This window comes from Pyrus communis, chromosome 9 (assembly GCF_963583255.1).
Source record: "Pyrus communis chromosome 9, drPyrComm1.1, whole genome shotgun sequence".
In the NCBI taxonomy this organism is placed as follows: domain Eukaryota; kingdom Viridiplantae; phylum Streptophyta; class Magnoliopsida; order Rosales; family Rosaceae; genus Pyrus; species Pyrus communis.
Window position 1 is genome coordinate 25,945,608 of NC_084811.1, and position 11,945 is coordinate 25,957,552.

Below are 11,945 nucleotides of genomic sequence, written 5' to 3' on the forward strand. Positions count from 1 at the left end.
AAGTGTGGAAATTATTCTCCTATTGTGCTTAGGTTTAATGTTAAGAAAGGTAGTATACCATATAGAACTATTCCGATCGGGCGAGAAGCCCTCTCCCTTCTGTTGCTTTGATTCGTTCATCAATCTTCGCTCGGGATGAATCTCCGAATTAATTTTTTTTTCGGAAATTTGTCGAATCTAATCTTGAATTTTGGGTCTTCTGCCTTATTCAGTTGTCATGGTTTGTGCAGATTGATCTTGTGTTTGGAGGTGAATACAAGGCAGGCTCAATGCTGTAAAGGCAAACCCAAAGTTTGGGTCCATCCAAATTACTATTCAAAGCCTCAAATTTTAAGAGCTCAAAGTTCACAAAACAAATGACTTGAACCACAGTTGCAAATATTGTAGTAGACTCGATTTACGCCATGTTTTGGTGCCTAGGATTGGATCGGATAAGTTACTGAATCTATAACAAGTTGACAGAAGAAACGGAAACCAACTCACAAAGTTTAACAGATTCAATCTTAGATACCAAACGCGACCTATCAATAAAATGACTAGCCCAAGGGACGTCAAAAACTGGTGCAATGCGATGAACACGCAAACCATTCAAGAAACAAGGTAATCAAGATCAAAACCAAATAGACAAAAACTGAATGTTGGAAATTAGTGTGACATCCCACATCGCCCAGGGAAGTGATCTTTAAATGTATATTCCCATCTCTACTTAGCACGAGACCTTTTGGGAGCTCACTGGCTTCGAGTTCCGTAGGAACTCCGAAGTTAAGTGAGAAGGAGACTAGAGCAATCCCATGATGGGTGACCCACTGGGAATTTGCTCGTGAGTTCCCAAAAACAAAACCGTGAGGGAATGGTAAGCCCAAAGCGGACAATATCGTGCTACAGTAGTGGAGTCGGACTCGGAAAGTGATCCGCCTCGGGCCGGGATGTGACAATTAGAGTGCTTATCTTCAATTCAGGCAATCAAAAATAACTGTTTAGGAAACATTTTTGAAACTCAACATGTCACTGGTAGTCAAGCTTTTTATTCTACCACCATCCTAAAATCCGAGATGAAGTACAGAAGTTCGAAAAAACCCTAAAAATACGCTTGAGAATGACAAAAGTCATACACAGACCGCAAGATAGTTTTCCAAAAATAAAACAAGAGAAACAAGAACTGTAAATTTCTTCAGTACTTGTAATCCTTCACATGGAGAGACTCAGCGGCACCCTCACCGAGCTTGGCATCACCCTTGTAGATTCCAAGAGTAGCTTCTGAGTTGGCCTTGGCCCTTGTGAGGAGAGCAGCCTGCGCCTTTGGGATGTTTTCCTCTTTCCCTGCCCATGCCTTCAGTGTGCTCTGCTGAAGAGCACGTCCGAAGGAGAAGGATAGAGACCACGGCTTCTTTCCCTTGAGTTGGTTCATGGCGTTGAGGTTCAGGGTAGCCTCCTCCTCACTCTGTCCACCGGACAAGAACACAACAGCAGGGACTGCTGCAGGGGTAGTGCGCAACAAGGCACGAACTGTGTACTCAGCAATCACTTTTGGTGAAGCCTTCTTGGCATCAGATCCTGGGGTAACCATATTGGGTTTCAAGAGAGTTCCTTCAAGCAGGACATGGTGGTCGTTAAGGGCCTTGTAGCATGCGGCAAGAACACGTTCGGTCACATCAGCACACTTATCAATGGAATGGGGTCCATCAACCAGGATCTCTGGCTCAACGATGGGGACTAGGCCATTCTCCTGGCAGATGATGGCATAACGAGCCAACCCGTTGGCATTCTCTTGGATGGACAGCTGAGATGGTTCAGTGGGGCCAATCTTGAGCACAGCACGCCACTTTGCAAACCGTGCACCAGCTTCATAGTACTTCTGGCAACGCTGGGCAAGGCCATCAAGACCCTGGGTTGTGGTCTCACCATTGGTTCCGGCAAGCTCAACGGTACCCTTGTCAACCTTAATTCCAGGGAGAACACCACCTTCCTTCAAGACATCAACGAATGGCTTGCCTGCACAACATAATAATGAGTACCATCCCATGGAAAATTTGACACTATTATTTAGGAAAAGAACAATCCAAAGCGAGCATAAATCGGAAAAGGGTAACAATTCATGTAACCAGAGGATTGTCAAAACAGGATTACAAACAGAACAAGTACTGTTTACTGCTTTACCCAAACTTCTCTTGAAAAAATAAAATCTTTACAAAACGATAAGAATTCAAAGGATTTATTGTTCGAACAAAATAAAAACACTGCATACACAACATATTTGTTTCAAAATAAAACAGAACAAATAGTTGTGCAATGACGAAGTATCAAAAGAACTTAAATCAAAATACCTGAAGCGGTCTTCTGGTAGAGGGTTTCCTCAAAGAGGATAACTCCACTAAGGTATTGGAGCACATCAGGGGCAGTGAAGAGGAGTTCACGAAGACAACGCCTGTTTGATTCAACATTCTCAACATTGATGCTGGCAAAACGTTTGCCAATTGTGCCAGTTGACTCATCAGCAGCGAGAATACCCTTTCCAGGGGTGCCGATGTAGGCAGCATTGGCGATAAGCTCATCTGCAAGGCATAAAAATTTCAGCCAACATAGACCAATCACAAAATATAAATACCCACATCGAAACATCTACATTAAATTACAAAAAACAAGAAAATATGGAATGATAACAAAAGTTCGGACAAGTCCAAATTCCCCTCATTGTCAAGCAAGTAATACAACCGAAGACAATCGAAAAATCAATTACTACAAGTGACATGCTTCCAAAACTATTAGAAGTTCAGATCAAAAGAAAAAAGAAACAAATACAACGAGGAACTCTGAAGGGTAAAGTGTTATGAATAAGTAAGATAATCACACACATAAAAACACAGGGTTTCAATGTAGATCAAAAGATCTAGATTTAGTACCAAACAACTTTGTCAATCGAATCCCATACCAACAATTGACTGAAAAAATCATAAACCCCAATAAGCACACTTGCAAATTTGTGGACTCTTAATCCATAAATTTGAATTTAACTTTGAAGTAAAATATAGTCAACAGGTATTCCAACTTCACAAAGTAAAACCCAGAAGGCATATTAACTAAACAAGTCAGATTAGATCTAAATTTTAGTAATCAAAGTACTCAAAAAGAGGTTTCAGGAGCAAAAACGATTAATTTTCTGATAACCCAAACCCAGAAAACTGCAAGAAATCGATACGGTATAGAAAAAAACGAATCTGGGTCTTCGGATATCGAACACAGAAGTAAGATCCAATCACTCAACAACCCGAACATACTGAAAAAACATGGTTTCATGAATCAAAGCTTAAAAATGAACAAAAGCAATCAGATCTCAGAAATTAATCAAAACAAAAATAAGTATAGATACATTAACAGATCGATATAAACAAGTAACAGAGTGAAAGGGATGAGTAAATTACCAGCGTATTTGCCTCTGTAAGCAGACATGTTCGATTGAAGCTGAAGATCGCGAGAGGAAGAAAAAGACGAATTGGTTGTTTTCTGAGAGATCGAGAGAGAGGAAGAGATGATGGAAGAAAAAGAAGGGTGGGTGAGGATTTTTATGCGAGTACGGCTCGAAAGTTCCCACGCAAATAAATTATTATTACTTTTCTCTTTCTGGTTTTACCATTTTGCCCTCCAGCCCTTAGTTGGACCTAAATTTATTTCCTATTTTATATTAATACGAATTCATTATTGTGGATTTTCTCCCAACTTACAAGAAACAATACATATCTATTTTTTCCTAAAATGTTTGTTCTCTCCATTAATTGAGTATCTCCAATGAAATTGTTGAGAAATATTAAGGGAACTCTTTCGAAAGTGAAACTTTTCATGTACTTTCTGCTACACAGTTTAACATTGATTCTCGTGGTAACGTTATAAAACATTATACTAAAAACATGAAATGACAGAGAGTTTATGAAAATTCTTATTTTTGAAAGAGTCCACTTAGCATTTCTCGAAATTGTTTTAGAAATAGTGGTGTTAATAACTCATGACATTACCATGTGTGTTAGGTATGGTTTTGATTGCCATGTCTTAACTTAAATGATTAAGAAAATAAAATACCACATACATATTGTGATTGCTTATGTGACTCAGTGTTCTAATTAGATTTAATTTTACTGCAACAGAATTTCATAAGCGTTACTCTTTTTTTTTTCTTCATAAAATTGCTTTAAAAACGTCAGAGTCTTCATATCAATATTTTATGAAATACGTACTACCTTAAGATCAAATGAACTTTTGAATATTAGAGGTTGAAACAATCATCAGAAGAATAATTAGCCCAAAAATTAGAATACATTATGAGAAAATAAAACTTCTATCGAAATACATGCCTTACAAAGCCTCTAGATTTACTTCGGCACGCATATGTTTTATTTAATATCCACAAATTTATATTTCCTTTTAAGTTAGAGCCTAAATTAATTGAAGAGGGTAACAAAGTAATTAGGCAGCGTGGTGGGTTTTCACAAAACCAGCCGCCGTCCCCGTGATTGGGTTAGGTCGGTAGGTAGGGGGTCAAAAAAGTAAAACCAGCCAACCAAATCCTGTGGGGTTTGAAGGCGACTCCCGTTTTGGTTTTGGTTTTGTGAACTTGTGATAGCCAAAACCAACACCGGCAATCTAGGTTCCGGTATTTATCACAGTGCTTGCCTTTTTTAGCCTATATTCATATCTTGCAGACAATTTACAATGTAAAATAAGCGGGTGAGATTTAAAAAAAAACTGATCATATACTTTTATTATCTTCATCTATCCTATTTGTATTTTGGTGTGCTTAAAATCGGAAAATGATCCTCTTTGGATTCACTTTGTGGGAATCCTAGGGATTCCCACATCCTAACCGTTCATTATATATTGTGCGGTCAGTTCTCGTCAAATACTATTTGTGTTTAATTTTAAATAAAAAAATAAATGATTTCTGACCGCACAATATACAATGAACAACTAAAATATGGGAATTCCTAAAATTCATACAACTTGAATCCAAATGGGATCCAATTCCCTTAAAATCACAAAATATTAGAGCCACGTATTCATATCTTGAGCGCCTATATTAGAAATTTTGTGTACGGTCGCCCATATGCTAGGTTATCTGTCGGCCCAAAAATCTCCTATATTTGAGATGCATGTCTTTTTTTTTTTTTTTCCAACGCCAATTTAATTTGTTTTTGTATAAATTGATTGTTGTAGTTTACAAAGAAGAAGCACTAAAAAAATGGAGTAGGATTTTCTTCCCTCCAAATACTCTCATTTCCCCTCCTTTCTCACTTTCCTCTTTGTCTCTCTTTATAAAAAAGTCAACATAAAATGTTGATAATGCTTAATCGTGAGCGTTCAAATAAAATAAGAGACTGGAAGTGAAGGAAAATGAGAGAGGAAAGAATCCGGATCCGTAAAAAATACTCACTTAAAGTGTGGGGAAAGTGTAATATTTTACTAGTTTGATTGAAGGGCATGTGTGTAGGTAGCCTCTCTAGTGTTGGTAGTTTTGGAGAAATTTTTCATTGTGACGGGAACATGTATTTTTGAAGTTATTAACTTTTTAGCATACATATTTCACTATTGGTATAGTGATACGTGATGTACCACCTCGTGTTCCAGTCACATTGAAAAATCTCTCGTAGGTTTGACGTCTAGGATAAATAATCTTACAACATGAATGGCATTTCCAATGAATTTTCTTTGCTTTGTACTTATAGGCAGCTATCAAACGCTTTGGAATGCCCCTTCAATGTCTCCTTTATATGATCGATCGTACCTAAAAACTATACAAATAGAACTTAGGGGTTCAAACTTAAAAACTGAATCACACACTACAGTAATGTTGGAATATACCGTAACTTGATATAATTATAAAATGTTGTCACATTATAATGAATGTTTTACGTAATTCATAATGTATTCTAAATTAAATTTAATTAATCGATCATCCATATTATAATACATAAATTAATCATACAAATTCACAGTATTTCAGTACCACACTCTAATTTTAGCTTCACGGCCACGTATTGGCTCTCTCGCCCGGTCCACGCAGGCCTCATGCTTCATCTGAAAAAAATATATAAATTAGATACATAATTCAAGGCTGTCAAATGTCATTGAATTTGTTTTTTATTTTTGTGTATAAAATTGTTTGCAATGCATCACCTGCATTATTATGTATGCTTTGCAGAGTCAAATCTTACGTGCTTCATGTTGGTTCCTTGTCACCTCACCCACCACATTTCTGGTTGCGCTGTTTTGAACTCGATTTTAATTATAATTCTTGAAACTTGATTTTAATCTTATTTTATTTTATAAAACTTAAAGATTGCTACTTTATTTTTTGAAATTCAAAGTTTGCTTCACCTTGTTCCCTGAAATTCGATTTTGATCTCATTTTGTTCTCTAACACTTGGAAGTCATCTTTATAAAACTCATTTTGTTCTTAAATGGGTTTGATTTGGGTGCGCCATACTAATCATTTTTTTTTTTTTATATTTTTTTCATCTCTTCAATTTATATTAAACTTAATATTCTCTTATTGTGGAATGTAACGCAGGATGGAGATTTATAATATTTATTGCACATGTAGCATAGTCTTATTGAGTGTTGAATCTCATATATGTTTCAGAATGTGACCTATAAGTTTTAGTGAGAAGAGAGAATCCACAAGTCAAAATGGAAACGAATTTTGAGTTTCAAAAAGTAAAGTGGTGACTTTAGAATTGCAAGGAACAATATAAAATCAAAATGGAGTTCCATATGATATAGCTAAAAAAAAAGCCTCAAAAGTCAAAACAATAAGAGTTGATATATATGCCTCATCCAACAAACTTTCAACCCAGCACGTCATGTATTTGATTTCTGACACTGGTAAATCAAATAATGATGATCATTGGAGATTAAATTCTCTATACAAGTCTTCCATAATCCTTTTTTTAAAAAACACAAAAGAACAAAAAAACTTTTAACGCATTGATATATGAACCAAAATCAATCGCATCTTGTCACTAGCATCACTTGGGATCATGCGCAACAATTTTCTTTCTTTTTATGCCACGCCGATCTTCTCTTTAATATTCAAAACTGGCAAATTCTTAAAAATAAAAGCATGCAAAAGAATATGGCATGATGACATTTTTCGTTCGTGGTTTACTTCAAGCGTTTTATGCTTTTGGAGTTCAATGTCCGATGATTGTCTAACATGATACCAAACTTTATTTATTTTTTTTTTATCTAAAATTATATTTGAGATTGTCAAAATTCTCATTTTAGTTCCTGAGGTTTAAAATTCACCATCAATAATTTTGGTCTTTTTGTGATAAATTTATGTTAAATTGAAAGTATTTTTATTAGATCAATCTTTCCCCTTGAACTGATGGTTTCTTTAATTTAATGGAAATTTTTCACAAAAAAATTGAAATTGTTGACAGTAAACTATCTCAAGAATCAAATTGACAACTTATGTCAATCTTAGATATTATTTTGAATAAAAAGCTTACCTTTTTTTTTTTGGCATAGTAAGATTGTGCGTAAAGATCAATAAAATAAACCCTAGCATGTTGTATAGTGTTATCTTTACACTTTGATGTTCTACATTGATAGCCATGACTCATTTGTACAAATTCTATTACAATTTATATTATATTTAAACTAGTCTAAATTATAGAAAGAAAATACAAACGAAGTACGTAGAGTAGAGTACATTAGCTATTATTAGCCAATATAACTACGTCAACGTTTAATATTCATGTCGACTTTTGAAATTCTTGTGAAAGAAGGAAAAGAAGTGGTAGTTAGGAAGATGAATACCAAGTTGTGGAGGCATCAGCCGCATCACCTGCGCCTCTCTTTCCATCTCTCTTTATCTTCTCTTTTCTGAAACTGTTGAGCCAACTGGCCAAGTGGGGATTTTAATATTTTTTGTCAAAAGGTGACCAATTAGTGAGAATTTTAAAAATTCATAAATTATATTTGTTCATCATACATTATGCTGTTAATTTTTATCAAGTACGGTTAATATTTAATTTTAAATAAAAATATTTAAAACGATTTCTAAGCGCAATATGTACAATAAATAAACACGATTCACGAATCTCTCGCAAAAATAATCCAGAAAGAATCCAGATTCGGAAGGTAATTTTAATTTGTTAAATAATATTTTTTTTTCTGAACAATGTTGAATAATTATTTAAACTTGGAATATTCTTCACTTCGATCCGATATGGAGACAATTTGAACAAGTTCTGCTGTTAGGTTTTGGAATATTCTTCACTTCGATCCTTCTTTATAATCTTTATATAAAGGATGCCTCATACGGGATAAGGGTTAGAATTTGACAACACATTTTTTTGAAAAACTTTTTAACACACATTTTTAAGAGACGATTTTTTATGTATACTCTCTCACCCTTAACAAAATCACTAAAGTCCCGAGCAATATGACCACTTGATTAAATTTAACATTTTTATAAAATTGTATTCGTCTATTTTCTTAACTATAAATGAATATCTTATGATTTTGAATTTATCTAATTCAAAAATGTTGTGAAAGCCCAATACAGTATTGGACCTAAACAATACCTAACCCAATCAAAAAATGAATCAAAAGATTTCAAATAAACACATTCTCGATCAACCCAAATATATAACAAAAGAAGTTTAAATTTCTCCAAACTAAAACCAAGTCGATGAACAAACTAAAACTCTCCTCAAAGCTTTTATCAAAACCTACTAGTATCCAGTAATAATGTCAGCACGACTCAGATTACGAAGAAAGTTTCAACAAACAAAAAGGAAAGACCTAGGTTACGAGACTGCGAAAACAAAGCTACCTTCTAACCGCATAACAACTTGGTATTCGACAGCTTCCTCAATCAATACTTGTAGTCCTTGACATGAAGGTTCTCGGCGGCACCCTCGCCAAGCTTGGCGTCACCCTTGTAGGCTCCCAATGTCGCTTCCGAGTTAGCCTTGGCCCTGGTTAGGAAAGCTTCCTGAGCCTTCTTCACATTCTCCTCCTTTCCTGACCAAGCCTTGAGAGTGCTTTGCTGAAGGGCACGTCCAAAGGAGAATGAAAGAGTCCATGGCTTCTTCGCCTTTAACTTGTTCATGGCGTTGAGGTTGAGGGTAGCCTCCTCTTCGCTCTGCCCACCAGAGAGGAAAACCACAGCAGGTACAGCCGCGGGCACTGTGCGCTGCAAGGCGCAGACAGTGTGCTCGGCAATCACCTCGGGCGCAACCTTTTTGGAATCAGATCCTGGAGTCACCATGTTAGGCTTCAAGAGAGATCCTTCAAGCAGGACATGGTGGTCGTTAAGTGCCTTGTAGCATGCGGCAAGAACACGTTCGGTCACATCAGCACACTTCTGAATGTCATGGGATCCATCAACCAGGATCTCCGGCTCAACAATGGGAACAAGGCCATTCTCCTGGCAGATGATAGCATATCGGGCCAACCCATTGGCGTTCTCGTTGATTGCCAGCTGAGATGGCTCGGTGGGGCCAATCTTGAGCACAGCACGCCATTTGGCAAATCGGGCACCAGCTTCGTAGTACTTCTTGCAACGTTCGCCAAGGCCATCCAGACCCTGAGTTGTGGTTTCACAATTGGTACCAGCAAGCTCAACAGTGCCCTTGTCAACCTTAATGCCAGGAAGGACACCGCCCTCCTTCAAAACATCAACAAATGGCTTACCTGTATAGCATAAATCGAAATGTCAATGACATGACATATCATCCAAGCACAAAAAATAAACAGAAATGACAATGTCATAGATAAACTTTCGAACCCTTCTATACATGGAGAAACACGAGTATTGAAAACAATTCATAATTTTTGAATTAAACCTGATTTTAGACATGAATTTCATAATGTAGGTAGAAAAATACCAGCAGCTGTCTTCTGGTAGAGGGTTTCCTCAAAGAGGATGACTCCACTGAGGTATTGGAGGGCACCGGGAGTGGTGAAAAGCAGCTCACGGAGAGCGCGCCTGTTTGTCTCAGTATTCTCAACGCCAATGCTGGAAAGACGCTTGCCAATCGTGCCAGTTGACTCATCGGCAGCAAGGATACCCTTTCCCGGGGTACCAATGTAGGCAGCATTAGCAATGAGCTCATCTGCAAGCCAAAGATAATTCAGTATATTAACAACTGTCACAGAAATAGTTGCAAACTAAGACCCCAAACTTAGATTATCCACAAGAGAAAACAAAAAGAAAGCACGACGACGAAAGGACCGCTTCAAACTCTGCGAACATAAAATTCTTTTGAATTAAAACACCAATTAAGCAAATATCATCCGTCACAGTCACATTGTCTTGAGCGAATGTGCTCTCTCCTATGCATCCGAGTCCTAATCATCCTCCCGTATTTTTAAGACTAAATTTCTTGTGTAAAAAATCAATTAAAACGTCAGCTGATGACAAAAACAGAGTTTTACAGGTATATTTTTCATATAATTTGAGCTTTACACGTTAAAATAAACCTCAAATTCAGGTCATGCCAATCGATTCAAACAAACATGGATCGTAAATCATCATTTAATTAAGGAAAGTGTTATTAGCCCTTCGTAAATCTCATCATACACTCCTCACGAGTGTATTTTTCTTTCCAAATATAGAAAGTTTGAAGTGTCAGTAACAATTCCCTTAATTAAAACAATCATTATAACACAAATTAAAAATGATTTCTTACAACAAAAGGGCAAACCCTACAATCCAAAATTTTAAGATTTTTCTCTACCCTACATGATCATAACCATTAACACACCAGTAAAACACTAATACGAGGTGGCGGAAAAGTCCATAGAGAGTCCACTCAAGGTCGCACTTTGAGAGAGTAAAGAGTCACACTTTGAGAGTCTCCTTAGCATTTATCTTAATTAGTTTCAAATTAACTTTCAAAATTAAGCACCATCCAGGCATCCACACACTATTAAGTATTAATTACAATTCAGCAAAACTTAATTTAACACAGAAAAATTAATTATCATCTTGATAGAAGCACCGATACAACACTAATCCATAATCCATACGATAAATTCAATACATACAGATACAGACCAGAGCAAACACATATAATTCAAAAATTAAACCAAACAATAACAAAAAGGGCAGAGTATTTCAAACGATAGATAAAAGGATGAAGAGAATATGTAACGGCGTTAGGCGATGATTACCGTGATACTTTCCCTTGAAGGCCGACATTTTTTACGGTGAGAAGAGAGAGCGGAAACTTAAGGGTCGGTTATGGATTGAGAGATTGAGTAGGAAGATGGGAGAAAATGGTGGGTGTGAGTGAGGGTTTTATATCAGAGACCAAGGCCTTGCGGAAAACGTTGACCTCAGTCAAGTGTATCTCGAAAGATCTTCGACATTCTCGTCATTTTGACTCTTTTGCCCTTAATTTCGTGCTGGGCTTTCAGTCCTTAGCCGACTTAACCCACAGAAAATGCCCCAATGATTATCCTTTTTTTTTTCTTCTTTTTTTAATGTAATTCATCTTAATCCATTAAGTTTAAATATCTGGATCATTGAAATTTGATCCAATGATTACATAAGAGCTCAATTTAAAAGTTATAATAATTTTAACCGTTAGATCAAATTTCAATGATCCGAATCCTCTGACTTGATAGATTAGAAGGAAGAGATCTGGAGATAATCCATTTCCACCTATAAGAACAAAAAGAAAGAGAACAGCTAAAAGCTTCTCTTAAAAATAGGATTCTGATTTCTGTGCCACCTGATATTTTTAGCAAGGTTCTAAAAAATGCTAAGTTAGTTGAACTGGGGGTTAGAACCTAGCGTCTAAATGACTAGACGGGATCTAAATAGATTTTAGTATAGTATTTTATAATATTAACACGAAAATTTACATTAAACTGTAAAATATCATAGAATTATGAAGTCCCACTTCAGCAAAATCTCCTTTGCATTGCTTGAGGACAAG

The 11,945-nt window shown here is 36.3% G+C and overlaps 2 protein-coding genes across 2 annotated transcripts; both read right to left on the bottom strand.

Annotated features, from left to right (window-relative positions):
• Nucleotides 1–933: 933 nt before the first annotated feature.
• LOC137745032 (fructose-bisphosphate aldolase 1, cytoplasmic-like) lies at nt 934–3,578 on the bottom strand. The gene is made up of 3 exons (XM_068484885.1): nt 3,420–3,578; nt 2,325–2,552; nt 934–1,992 (listed from the first exon to the last, which is right to left on the bottom strand). The coding sequence occupies exons 1-3, from the start codon at nt 3,445–3,447 to the stop codon at nt 1,172–1,174; spliced, it is 1,077 nt and encodes a 358-aa protein (XP_068340986.1). The 5' UTR covers nt 3,448–3,578; the 3' UTR covers nt 934–1,171.
• Nucleotides 3,579–8,642: 5,064 nt separating this feature from the next.
• LOC137745033 (fructose-bisphosphate aldolase 6, cytosolic) lies at nt 8,643–11,332 on the bottom strand. Its single transcript, XM_068484886.1, has 3 exons — nt 11,176–11,332; nt 9,888–10,115; nt 8,643–9,693 (listed from the first exon to the last, which is right to left on the bottom strand). The coding sequence occupies exons 1-3, from the start codon at nt 11,201–11,203 to the stop codon at nt 8,873–8,875; spliced, it is 1,077 nt and encodes a 358-aa protein (XP_068340987.1). The 5' UTR covers nt 11,204–11,332; the 3' UTR covers nt 8,643–8,872.
• Between the last annotated feature and the right edge of the window lie 613 nt (nt 11,333–11,945).